The 13356-nt window shown below is 48.1% G+C and overlaps 2 protein-coding genes across 2 annotated transcripts in view; both read left to right on the top strand.

Moving 5' to 3' along the window:
* The window catches only part of scaf8 (SR-related CTD-associated factor 8), a 67475-nt gene extending 66138 nt beyond the window's left edge, over positions 1–1337 (top strand). The window contains exon 21 of the mRNA XM_085442485.1: positions 1277–1337. The gene's annotated coding sequence lies outside the window, so the exon portion shown is untranslated. The remainder of the gene's footprint in view (positions 1–1276) is intronic.
* tiam2a (TIAM Rac1 associated GEF 2a) overlaps positions 1306–13356 on the top strand; it is a 39536-nt gene continuing 27485 nt past the window's right edge. The window contains exons 1-8 of the mRNA XM_085442482.1: positions 1306–1370; positions 2089–3270; positions 5964–6408; positions 6676–6848; positions 7157–7381; positions 9868–10053; positions 10283–10426; positions 13158–13214. Coding sequence (XP_085298608.1) covers positions 2095–3270; positions 5964–6408; positions 6676–6848; positions 7157–7381; positions 9868–10053; positions 10283–10426; positions 13158–13214 — 2406 coding nt within the window. The 5' untranslated portion in view covers positions 1306–1370; positions 2089–2094. The remainder of the gene's footprint in view (positions 1371–2088; positions 3271–5963; positions 6409–6675; positions 6849–7156; positions 7382–9867; positions 10054–10282; positions 10427–13157; positions 13215–13356) is intronic.

The raw sequence follows: 13356 nt of genomic DNA, 5'->3' as shown, positions 1-13356 counted from the left end.
TAACTCTGCTTTTTAGCTCCTTCTGCTCTGCTTGGCTCTTGAACAACAGAAGTTGGGAGGTAACGCGGGCTATCATTGGTCAGATTACTACTGAAGACGAGGGTTTGACCATATACTCCATAAACGCTCCCAGCTTGACTTTTTCCAGGGTTCGTAAGAATAATGGCAGCAATTTTCCCAACTGTGGGATAAATAAAGCATCTCATGATATATCCGGAAATGTATTCCTGGAGAAAAGCTGCTTCAGTAACTCAGGATTATATTTCATGCTTATATTCAACATCTTCTCCTTATAACTCTTGTGAAATGAAGCAAATGTTTAGTTAATACCCTGATCGTGTCAGATTCGCGGTTCGAGTTCATTACCGGGCCTGCTCGTCTCCACAGCCAAGTTTCCACTCTGCTTTCTGCTGCTACTTTTCACACTCGTTCTAAACAGCTGCAGAAGAAGAGAATCACTTCCTCAAGTGGCTTTTATTTTTTCTTTCTATTTAAAATGTGGATGTTTCCTGGAATTCCTTTCTCCCTGTATTAAATGCGCTCTTTAACTTTAGTTCACTTACTCCGCCAACACGTCTTAATCTCACCTCGCAGTCAAGGTGCACCCAAGCAGGAGCAGATAAACTCTTAATGCTGCAGATCACTTAATCCTGAGGTGACACTTGGCAGCGAGCTTTGTTTTTACTGTAACCGTACACATGCTGTACACATGCTGTACGTATGCTGCGAGGCTTAGCAGAGTTAGCACCGTTTGAAAGCCCTCTCAGACTGCATTACTGCATGCGTTTAGGCGTGTTGTGTTACATACACGCAAGGCAGTCACATTGCCTGCAGAGACACGTGGTGCACTCGTTCTTCTCCTTTGGATCCCGGCCCCCTGGACGAATTTGGAGATGATGGCTGAAAAAAGGAGCGAGCGAGGATTCAAAGGTTTAAAAATAAACAGATGGGTAAACTGTAGCTGGCTTTGAAATGCTTTCCCAAACCCGATCAAAGACGACGTCATTTACTCGGAGGGAGGTGGAAAAATGCATCAAATGTTTGGTTTGGCTGATGGGGGGGGCGCTGTAGCGTCTGTGTGGCACTGCTGGACGTGCTACCTCGTACAGGAAGGAACTTTTCTTGTACTTTGCATTTTCGAGGACACGGTCCTAAATCATTTTTACAAAATGAAAAAACAAACGTGCATGCACCAAATGCTGTCCTCTGCTCATTACACAAAGTAAATTACATTTTTGTGGAAAGCACTAAGCCAACCTCTCCCTGTGTGTTTCAGATGAGCCAGACGACGGAGGAATGAGTTTATTTTGAGAAATGAGGCGGAGAGTGGCGCGAACATAGAAGCTCCAGTCTGAGACGAGGCTTCAGAGGTGAGTGTAAGGAGCCTTCAGACCAGGGTCAGCATTATGCTTTAGTTCAACCCCTCAGCTTTCTGTCTTCTTTATCTGGTCAACTTTCATTTTATTTAATAGCCAGGTCACTCTTGAAAAAGAGATTTTGAATCTTATAAAAGACCTGAAGTGTTGCATCCTTCCCACGCGTCATGCAGGGCTTTATTTTAGTTCCTGATCGTCTCGGTTTGCTAATTCAAAGACTTGAAGGCTGTTAGAAGTGTTTGGCCTTACTTCCACCTGTTATGCAATCACATCATGGGCGACGGCGGACACGGTAATAGTCTTACCGGCAGTGTGGAGTCTTGTCACAGCTCTCTGATGCTAATGTAAGAGAGCTGTGAAGCATCTAAAAGTTTTTAATTGTCAACATAACGACCACGACAGACTAAAGCCTGCTGGTGTCAGTTATCTGCTCCTGCAAGAATATAATAAAGTGAGAGGGAGACATCATTAAGCATCAGTGACCCGATGCAGCAGAATAAGCTATGGAAGACATCAGCGACGTATTAATCCTGCTGCTGTTGTCACTGTAGCTCAGATGACTGTGTGTATCCGTTATTGTTTATGAGTAATAAGTTAAATTTATGCCTCTGATGAATCAGCATTATGTCATACCATGTCTAATGTGTAAGAACCACGGATTTTCCAGTCGTGACATTATGGTTTTGTTTCCTTTTTTCTATGTTTTTTCCAGGGCAGGATGGGAAATTCAGAGAGCCAGTACAGCATTCAGGGTCCCAAAGGCACCAGCTTTATCTTCCCCGGGAAACAGAAGCCATATTCATTAAAGCTAGGCTCAGCCAAAGGTGATGCTCTGTCTCCTCATTCGTGGTGGAAAAATGCTCCGGTAGGCTCAGGGTACAAGACCAGGTGCGTTGGCCGTGGCTGTCTGTCGCCTCCTAAAAGCCGACAGCCTTACTCTGCCCGGCTCTGTGACTACGTCTCCAAAGGAGTGAGGGGGAGCCCGGCTCAGCACCGCTGGCATCGGTCCCCTGGATGCGGATTAAGGAAGCGGCACATGTCAGACGATGATAATCCATACGGGGTCGAACTCAACGGGCACGCCCTGAACGGAGATGATGACGAGCACGAGGTTTTAGGGGAACAAAGCAGCCCGCGGGTGGTGATCAAAAAGGACGGCACGCTCAGGGTGGAGTTCACCAACACCTCGGGGAATCCTCTCCACCTGGATGAGGCCACTGGCCCGGTCCAACTCCTCAAGTTCTCCCCCAATGTGGAGTCGGCATCGACTCCCAGTCTGCCTGGGTCCAGTGGCAGCAGGCAGGATGGTCATCACAGCGCTCCGCTTCCAGCCTCTACTTCCTCCACAGCCAGAACCAGCAAAGGCAGCTCACTGAGCTCTGACGGCTCCTGGTATGACTCCCCCTGGGGGCCGAGCACAGAGCTGTGTGAGCAGGACCAGCCTTGCTCTGCCAGCAGAACGTTAGCACACTCCCCCATTCACCAAATTGTCTCCTTTGCAGAACAGTCCCCCCCTTTGTCCATCACAGATCTGTATAAAGACCCCACAATGGCTGCGACTTTCCCCACAGCCAGGGACTTGTCCTCCCAGCTACACGAGCCTCCACCGGGCCAGAGGCCACACCGAGCGTCCTTTGCGTCCGTCCTGGACGTTCCTTTGGAAGAAGAATGCCCAGAGCCCCGCCAGTACTCTTCGTACACCCTGCCCTGTCGCAGGCCCAAATCGCACACCGTCAGCGAGAACCTGGACCAGTACCGTGACCAGGGGCAACGGCAGGAACAGGTGGGGCCGGATTTCATCTTCCAGAAGAAAGACTCCATCAAAAACCGCATCAGACGCTTCAGTGACTGGACGGGCAGCCTCAGCCGCAAGAAGAGGAAGTCTCAGTCTCAGGTGAGCCTGCACAAGATGGGCTTTGGGGTTTAGTCACTACTCTTTAATGAATTACACTCTTTTTATCACTCACAGGATACATACAGAGCCATGCCTTATATTTTATAGAGATTTTATATTTGAAAATCTTAGTGTATCTTCATATCTAGCCCAAGAAGGGAGTGGTCATCAGACAGTTTCCCTCCTGGCAAGATTTATATGATTGCGGGCCACAGTGGTTGTCCTGGCATGGCTGGGAACCAACCACCGTCCTCTGGTCCTTTAGCAACACAACACCAGCTGTCTGAGGACAGGACGCAGCGGGGTGACACAAAATGAAATCTGTAAAGCAGCCAGGGCTGGGTCTAGTTGTTCTAGTGAGGAGGGAACAAGGATGGGAGTGACTTTTAGCACAATGCCGAAGCATGGACGACGCTCCGACGAAGAGGAGTGCGGGGCTGGTAATCAGATATCACGAATACTTTTACTGGGTGGGTAAATCTAAGTAGTATTATTGCACACTGACTGTTTTCTAGCAACATGCAGGACTTTCTTTTACACATTTAGCTCGTTCGTTTACAAGTCGGATCGATTAATCGTGTTACTGAAGATGTCCGTGGGAGGTGCATTGACTTTTGAGTGGACAGCTGATCTTCGTGTAAGTAAAACGATACCTGTGCTGTGAGGAGAGCAGCCTGTCAGCCCGCTGCCTGCACGTGGACGCAGGAACCGCCTGATTTTGGTTGTACAAACATCAGGTTTTTACAAGCTTTAATTTGACCTAAAACATTTGCTTAAACTGAGCCTGAACTCTCGTCCCTCCCTTCTTTGAGGGCTTGAAAGCAATTGTTCCTGCATTAATTCGTTTAGCTGTGCCTTTTCAGAACGCTGTTTGGGTGCTGCCAAGAGAATAGCTGTAAGCCTTTGAGAGGATCTGTAGAGTGAGGCTAAATCCGAGCTGAAGATTTAACCCCACCCCTCCTCTAACGTTAATGAGTGACTTATGTTTGTTCTGGTTGTTGTGTTCAGATTTTCGGGTCTCCCCTCACGTTCCTCGGAGAATAAATCTGCTAATAGGGATTGGTGTTCAGTCGGTTGAGTCTAGGAGCGAAACAAAGGACAGAGAAGAACAAATGAGAAGGCGTTTTCTTCTTGGAGACTGTGTAAGCTGCTTCTCGTGCTGAAACGTCTTGATTATTTTCAGTGAAATATGCAAGAAGCTTTGCTGTGACGCAGTTTTCTGACCCTGTGCTTACTCGACTCATTTTGAGTGTTTTTAAAAAAATGCCTCCTTCTAAAGCTGCTGCGCTAATTTCTAACCACGTGCTGGTGCAGGATCGATCTGCTCCAGTTTTGTTTCCTCGTCCAGAAGTAAAATTCAAAGAAGTGGACCGAGGTCTGGTAATCAATGCTGATTACGGGTAATTGTGTGAAGCACATAAATACTTACGAAGTCTGCATTTCTGGTGCAGTTTGGTATAAACTAATTGAACCAATCAGGCAAATTCACAAACAAGTCAGTGATTAATGCACGGGGGTTTCCTTTCTCCGTAATCAACGGGGCATGCAACAAGTTCTCGTTAAATTCATTGAGCTGTTTAAAACTGTATTTCCTCTTTCCTTTGGGAGCCGTTTTGATGCCAAACTTCGGTGTGCAATATCTCTGCGGGCTGGTCACAGTGCCTCCTTTCAGCAGGTCATCAGCTCTGGTTCCCCTGGACTCGTGGGTTTAAAGGTCACATAGCGACCCTGATGCCAAAGACCAAGAATCTGCTTGTAATGAAAAGCAGATGGAGGACGGTGAGGAGAGGCTGGATAGAGTTGGGCTAGAGGAAGCTTGCCCTCTGCACAGTGTGCATCTACAGCTACTAACTAAACAACGGTGCATTTCATGGTTGCTACAAGAGGACGAAATGGTAAACAAAGCCTGTCCTCAAGTGAGCACCGAGTTCACCGGGTTCAGTCCTGCTGTGAAACTTAAACATGAACCCTTTGCTGCCTAGTTACAGGGCGCAGGGAGGCAGAACTGCATGCTAAATATGAAGAAGGGTGAGTGTGGATGCAGCACGAAATGCGCATTAAGGACTGAGACGACGCAGACAGGTTGGAGTGAAACGCATTAATAAACAAAAGATGGAGACAGAGCTCTGTCGTGACGCCGTGCGCGTCTGCACGCTGAGAGCGCTCCGCTCTGTTGCCAGGGGCGGAATCGATGCTCCAATCTAGTGAAGTGTAGGTAGGCTGTCATTAGGCATGAAAGGGTGCAATTCCATCAAGTATTCATTTGGGGAATTGGGAAGCCACAGCAGACCTCAAATGACGTGAAATTGTCTGAGCCTGGAGGGTGCCAACCTCTCAGGTGCCATCACAGGAAATTTGTCCCACTTTTTCAGCCTAGGAAGAATTTTGAGACTGTAATGCAGACTTTGAAGTAGGTTCGAGTGGTTTGCCTCGATTTTTCAAAAGTTTCGCAGTGCCTTGGGGCAAATTGAAAGAAGCAGAGTTGATTTGTGTCCCGCTGTAAGCTCACGGGTACCTACAGAAGTCTGTACACCTGGAGGGCAAACATGCTGTGTTTTGCCTAAATGTGGATGGGAACAATGCAGGTCAGAGCCAAGTTTGTAATCTGCAGCCAGCCCCACACTTCTGATCTTCCTCCAATTGACTTTTCTCACACTCTTCATTCACTTTCTTCACCTTTTGTGCCTCCTCAGGAACCCCGGTACAAGGACCTGAGTGATACGTTTGACAGTGGGGTGGATGGTCTGACTGCAGACACCAGCTCCCCCTCCCAGGTCTCCAGCCTCCTCTGGTTTCCCGGAGCCTCCAGGGCCCAATCTTCAGGAGCCATTCACCAAACGACCAACGATGCCCTTCGCCAGAACATCTATGAAAACTTCATGAGGGAGCTGGAGACGGGTACCGGGCAGGGAGGAGGTGAGAGAAGAGTGCCGTCCACCGGCACCGAGGAAGACGAGAGCAGCAGCGAATCTGCCGAAGGCTCGCTCGAGCAGCTCGACCTGCTGTTTGAAAAAGAGCAGGGGGTGGTTAGACGGGCCGGCTGGCTTTCCTTCAAACCCCTCGTTACTCTGCACAAGGACAGGAAGCTGGAGCTGGTGACGCGGCGCAAGTGGAAGCAGTACTGGGTGACCTTGAAAGGTGAGCTTCGGTGCCCTGTCCTTGAAACTCAGATGAAGAATTCACAGTTTGGGTTAGTTGGAAATATCAGAAGAGAAAATAAAATATATGAAGTGACGCATTCTTGCCATTTTTCTGATTCTGTGCAGGATTTGTGCTTTTATGTCTCAATGTCACAGCAACAACTCCAATTCTGCTGAAGTTCATTGCTTAGATTATTTTTCATGTTGAACAAGGACACAGTGTCTGCAATAATCACATGGTAAAAGCATTTCCTTCCCTTTCCAGGGTGCACATTGCTGTTCTATGAAACTTACAGTAAAGGCTCTCCGGAGCAGGAGCTGTCGCCCCGCTACGCCCTCCTGGCCGAGGACAGCATCGTCCAGGCTGTTCCTGAGCATCCCAAGAAGGAGAACGTGTTCTGCCTCAGCAACTCGTATGGAGACGTCTACCTTTTCCAGGTGAAGAGTCACCTGACTCCTGTGCTTGTGACTCAAGATTTCTCAGAAAGTCTTTGCACACACCCGCTGGTTTCTTTTTTCATATAAAATGACCTTAGAGCCCAAGTCCCATTTAAAAAGGGCTCAACTGATTTCTCATCCAGTCTCCTCTCAGGATGAAAAGAGCACATTAACCTTGATTTAAGCAGGAGTCTTTCAGCTGCCTCCTAATGATCTTTCTGAGATAAATGGTACAGTAACTTTATCGTGCATGTAATGGAAATACTGGTCAGCGGTTTGAGCTCCTCGTTTCTTTATTTCCCTTCCAGGCCAGCAACCAGACCGACCTGGAAAACTGGGTGACGGCGATCCACTCCGCAAGTGCCTCGCTGCTGGCCAAGCGCCAGGGGAAGGAGGATACGGTGCGCCTGCTGCGGAGCCAGGTCCGCGCTCTGCTGCAGAAGATCGACATGGACGGGAAGATGAAGAAGATGGCCGAGCTGCAGCTGACCGTAGTCAGCGATCCAAAGAACCGCAAAGCTATTGAAAACCAGGTGAGCAGGTGGCGATGAGGTCTGCGGGGAGACATTGGCTACGAGGGCTCGCACACTTCCTGCTATTGAGACAAATTCTCAGAGAAAATCTGCTTCGTTCGCAGCGGTGATAAACGGATTCAGTGGCGTAACGTGTGCTCGCTTCATGTTTCAGTTTTTAAACTCATCTGCGTGTCGTTACCCTGCATAATTCATGGTGAAACCACACAATGTGCCCTACTTCATTTTTCTGATTATTTCTTTTTTGGACTGCGGTGACGAGCCTGTGTTTCATTTTTGTCTGCGGGTGGGTGAAGTGGCCTAAATGCTTCAGTCCCAAACGTGTCGCGAGGGGCCCAGAGGAGCAGCTCTCTCCCCAAACATGTGATTGGGATTCCAGATGTTTCCCGGTAATGGGCTCTCAACATGCATTATCCTCTCCCTCCTCCTCGCAGCCGGAGGGAGAATCCGAAGCACCCAGCGCTGTTTTAGCCTATATACAGCAGATCACAAAGGGCTGGAAAAAGCTCCAAACCTGTAGCTTAGCAGGAAGAAAAACACTGTGACGGGAAAACAGTTTGTTTTGCAGCGTCAGGCTGTTGTCGTGGCTGACAGGGTGGTCAGTCCGTTTCATTTTTTGCACCACATTAGACACGAGGACCTGATAAAAGCTCACTGCAGGGCTGATCCGTGGAGATGTCACCGCCCAACTTTGTCCTCAGGTCTGTTTTCAATTAGCTGGTACGCCAAGACAAGAAGACGGACATGGTTGGAGTCAATGATGGGGTCAGGACCGGACTGATAAAGACGCCATGAGGCTGATGATAGATTTAAGGTTCTGGGGGAGTTGTGGAGCACCAACAGGGCACTACTTTGATGTCTCTGCCTACCCCCACCTATGTCTATGGTGCCAGTAGAGCATGTTTGAAGTCCACACACACACACACACACACACACACACACACACAGAGTGCAGTGAAACAGCATTGAAGGATGTGTAGAGAGAGATCAGGCAGATGTTAAAGAGGGAACATAAGAAAAGAGAATCTCTTAACAGAAAAGCTCTGAAATGGAAGTAAGTTGTGCACGCCGGCCAGATGTGACCAAACATGACTCGCTTTCCACTGATGTGCATTTTTTATCCTGCGCTGACTCAAGCCTGCTAGATGCATCAAGCATTAATATAAAAATTCTATTCCTCAGTAACGCGCCCCAGCATGACTCATCAAATCGAATTTTCTGCAGGACTATTTTAGGCCGTCCCGGCACAAAGACGTGGATATTTGACTGTTGACAAACCGATCCGTGGCACATCAATCTGGAGCTCGCACAGATCTTGTCAGATGTTATACATAAAAAGGATTTTTCCAAAGCAGCGGCCCTGCAGGTTTTAAGGAAAGAGCTTATCTGATTTCGGCGGCGATGCCTCCCACCCCCTTTTAAAGTCATCTTCAAACCGCTCAGTGGGAATTAAATTACGGTACACTGCGTTTTATACAATTACCCAAGAATAGCAGGATAAAAAAACCAACTTGTGTTCAAGTAACAGCACGAGCCGCAGCAGACAGGAAGCTGTTTGACGCATCCTTTTAAGGGATGAGTATAGCAAAGCCATCCACAGGTTTCTGGTGTGCTCGCCATAGAAATGGCACCTTCAGCCACTGTTATCTGCACAGAAGTACCCACTTTTTAGTTTAACACTGACTACCGAGTCAAAATGTTTTCCTTTGACTCGACTTTGACTTGATCTCCAGACTTTCTAAGATTCAGACAGGAACCTTTGGCTCTCAGGACGTTAGCCCAGCCGAGCTTTTCACAGAGCGGCGAGTCGGCCTCTCGGCAATTTCTGTGCAACCTTTGTGTTTAAGATGTTTGTGAAGTCACAGGGTTCATAAAACACCACCCTCGTGCCCTTTCTCAGTTTGCTCCTAATCCGAAAGAATGCCGTCAATGTGAGCGAGACCTAATGGGAGCGCGCCATAGGGTGCGTTATTGTAAATGAACTCGCAGTGCAGACGAGACCCATTAAAGTCAGTTTGTTATGGAGCGTTGTTTAACTGAGTGTTCTCATTAAAAATGGTCTCCAGCCAACAAAATAAGCACTTTCTTATAGCTTACATAGTGCAAACGGGGACATGGGGACTGTACGTGTGTGTGTGGAGGTTTAACTGGTGGTCTGTGCAACATCATCAGCCTCTCAAGTTGTCCATAAAAAACGGGCATTTGAATTTACTGCACACACACACACTCTCGTCTGCTCCATATGCAGTCATCCTTCACTATCAAACCTCCACAGAACTTATGCCTTTACCCTCCACCAACATCTGCAAGCAATCGCAGCTCCCTGAAAAGCTCCAGACTGACCCTGGATCCCCCTCTTTCATTCCCTCCCCGCCCCTCAACTCCCTCCATTATTATTTCCCCCAGCGCTCTTCTGCTCGCTCACCTACCAAACACCAATTTCAAATTCAGATCTTGTACCAAGCGCGTCTTTCCTTTTCCCTCAGATCCAGCAGTGGGAGCAGAACCTGGAGAGATTCAACCTGGATCTCTTCAGGATGCGCTGCTACCTCGCAAGTCTGCAGGGCGGAGAGCTGCCCAACCCGAAGAGCCTGCTCGCCATTGCCAGCCGCCCCACCAAAACCACCCTGGGACGCCTGGGGATTTTCTCAGTCTCCTCCTTTCACGCACTGGTAAGGAATACATAAAGAGGCGATTCTGACGCTTCTGAATGGGACGTTTGGATTTACTTGATGTCTAGCAGTAACCTTGAAAACTCTTTATTCAGTGTAGTATATTGCAGCGTGCAAACGCTCGTTTTGTGCATCACGGGAGGAAAATGAACTTAATTAAGATGGTTTGATTAGATGGAATTTCTGTTGAGAAATATGATCGTAGTGCTGATAAAGTGTATCTGCTCAGATCTGTTCCAGAGACGAAGCCACAGTCAGGAGGCGCTCCCTGTCCCTGACTCACAGACAGCGCAAAAGAGGCCTGTTCTCCTCCCTGAAAGGCCTCGACAACCTCACGAGGAGAGGCCGTGACAAGAGACCTTCTGTCTCGCAGGTATTCACGAACACACAGACATCTGAAGATGTTTTAATAAAATTCTGTGTTTAAAGGAAGAATTAAACGGGTTAAACATTAATGCACTGATTCTTCTTTTTATCTGAAATTCACTAAAAAACCTCATAAACGACATGAACGTGCATGATTACAGGCAGTGTTCACGTCTACTGTACATGAGGAGAAAGAGTCCCGATGCTCCCGCCTTCTTTTTTTATTTTTTTATTTTTTTTTATTTATTTATTGTCATTGTCAAGAACAATGAAATTGCGTTTGGGGCTTCCAGTGTGCACGTTCGTTAATGGAGCAACCTGAAAGCATGCTGGCTCGTCGCTCGCTCGCATGTGCAGTGCCTTTGTTAATGTGAAAGAAATAGCTAGAGACTGTTTTAGTCACGCAGCGCTCTCTGCACATTTCCCCTCCTCCCCCAGAGGAGTCTTTATTAAATGAAAAGCGCATAAGCTCACATCCCTCCTGCTTTCCTGTAAGGCTGAGCGCAAACCTCCCATCAACGTAAACACAAGGGAGCATTCCTCACCCAGGTGCATTGGGGGGGCATCTAAATCCTCTCAGGTTAGTAATTAGACTCATGCAAGCTGGTTATTTATTGATACAGAAATCCACCACTCTGTACCCTGCAGATACGGCCCTGGAGACGAGCCTTGGTGGTCTATTTTAAGCATCACCAAAGGAAACACTTGTGTAATTTTATGGACCCCTGTTCATTAGTCGAGACTCTAATAAAGCAGAGGAATGTAACTTTGTGTTTCTTTGTGCCGTAATGTCAGCGTGGCGTCCAACGTTTCCCGAGCGCGGCTCTCCGGTAGGCGAGCCCCGACTCCTGACTACGAGCAAAACGCCGCCTGTCCTGTTTCGCCTGCTCTCGTCGGGCTCATCTATCCCGCCACCTGCTCTGTGATATTTATGCTCGTGCATTTGCGCACGTCTGTCACCGGCTAGGTATGCGTGTATGTGTTATTATTTTTCTGGGGGGACTCCAGCCAGCCGGCCTAATGAGGCCCAGTTACATTTCACAGTGCAGGAGGCCGAGGTGGCGCTGCAGCACACATGAATTATTAAAAGCCATATGTGGTAGATGGCGTTCTCCACGGTTCCCTCAGCCCAGCAGATGGTTGGTGTAAAGACGCTAAATATTAAACAGCCTCCTTTTATTCCCCCCCCGGTTTCCTCTTGCCCACGAGCTCTTTTTTAGTGTTTTCTGGTGTTTTCGTCTTTACTTAGAGGCTAATCATGAACAGTTAATGGCTGCTAAGCGCTCTGAGGGATTTTCTGAATGCTGGGGTTTCCTGGACATCTGCTATTTTCCTTAATCTTTTTCCCAGAGCGAGGGGGTCAGTGCGGCACGAGTTTTGGTTTTCTGTGATTCTCTGTGGGAAATTCAACTGTCGCTGTCACAAACATGACATCATCGGCTCCTTGGCTATTTCCGCAAGTTGGGCTGACGAGTGATACGTCTTCATACGCTCCTCAGGTTCTCCCAAACGTGCCATCTCCAAGGGTTTCTCTCCATCTACCAGTTTAAAAACACTCTCCAAGCTCCTTAATTTATTCCATCTCTTAAACTGTGCGGTTCCCTAATTTCTATCACCATTTGTTGTCCCTCTCCCCCCTCCAGCCGCCCCCATTTCTCAGAGCATAAACATCAGAGCTGGCGGTGCTTCTCCCACAGTCTCCATACTGACTCATGTGTGTTGACTAAGCCTAAATCCCATTTACCACTTTGATGGCACACTCCACAACCTTCCCCCAAAGTCATCCCCCCTGCTCTCCCCTTTTCTCTTCTCTCATCCGCCTTAGCAGAGCTCTGGATCATAAGGAGCTGGCCGCCAGTCGTTTGTGGGAAGTAGGCCAGAAAGGTCCGAGGATTTGTGGAAGAGTTGTTAAAGCTTTCTAAAATAAGCCGGCTTTTTTAGTGAAGCGGCACCATTTACAGCTATTTTATAAACGTCCTCATGCTGCGGAGAGACGCAGAGTCTTATTAGCAGAACAAGAGCTGGAAGTTTCTTTGTGATTGTAAAGACATTTTCTTGGTCCTGTAGACCCTCTAAGTCCGCTTGAGCTCTTTAATTTGTGAGCAAAAACAAACACCTTTGACTTCATGTCGGAGCTTTTTGGGGAGCAAAATAGTGAATTGAATTTGCCGGCTGTGCTGCTTGTCATGTCTCTGCTGCCTGCTGACAGACTGTCAGAGCACAGCCTGATAACTGCAGTCCACTTAAACGAGGACTCGAGGCACGCCCTCATAACGGATAGCTCTGTCACGGCCGTATTATAGAGTTGTTGAAATGTTCTGAGGCCGCAGGGTTAGCAACACGCCTCCCAATCACAGACAGGCAGGACGGACTCGAGGAGCCAGAGAACTTTGTAGATGTGGAGACGGATAGGTGGGAGCTGGCCCTCCCCTCTGCTTTCAGACACCCCCCTTTGATCTCTCTGCTACACAGAAAACACTCAGTGTCCACACACACATTTCCTCCACTCACTCACACACTGCACATTTCCACCAATGCACCTTCAAAGGCCACAGACCCTGTTTGGAAGCAGTATCAAAGCGCTGCACTCGCCATGCGTAGTTTTTAATTAACTGCATAAAAGCACCGTGTGTGTTTAATATGTGTGTTGCTGAGATGGCTAGGTGCTAATGGCTCATGAGTCAGTCAGCGTGGTGCCCCTCTGTCTGTACTTCTTACTGTCTGTCTCTGGGTTTCAGGTCTTTGAAAGCGATGCTGGAGGCCAATCGTGCGCCCTGCCTCCCAGGAGCACCGAGGTGAGTCACCGATTTCAGTAACTTATTTTTTAAATAATCTCCTAAAAACTCCCCCGCCATCTGTCGCGGGCATCCTGTTGCACAGTTTCATCTGTACTATTATTAGTTTAAGTTGGAAGTAGCTGCAGTTGAAACGGGTCTG

The sequence above is a fragment of the Copadichromis virginalis genome, linkage group LG19, assembly GCF_057382275.1.
Source record: "Copadichromis virginalis isolate Kocher_CV1m ecotype Utaka linkage group LG19, C_Virginalis_male_GT1.1, whole genome shotgun sequence".
Taxonomy (NCBI): Eukaryota; Metazoa; Chordata; class Actinopteri; order Cichliformes; family Cichlidae; genus Copadichromis; species Copadichromis virginalis.
This window is presented reverse-complemented; position numbering and strand designations above follow the sequence as displayed.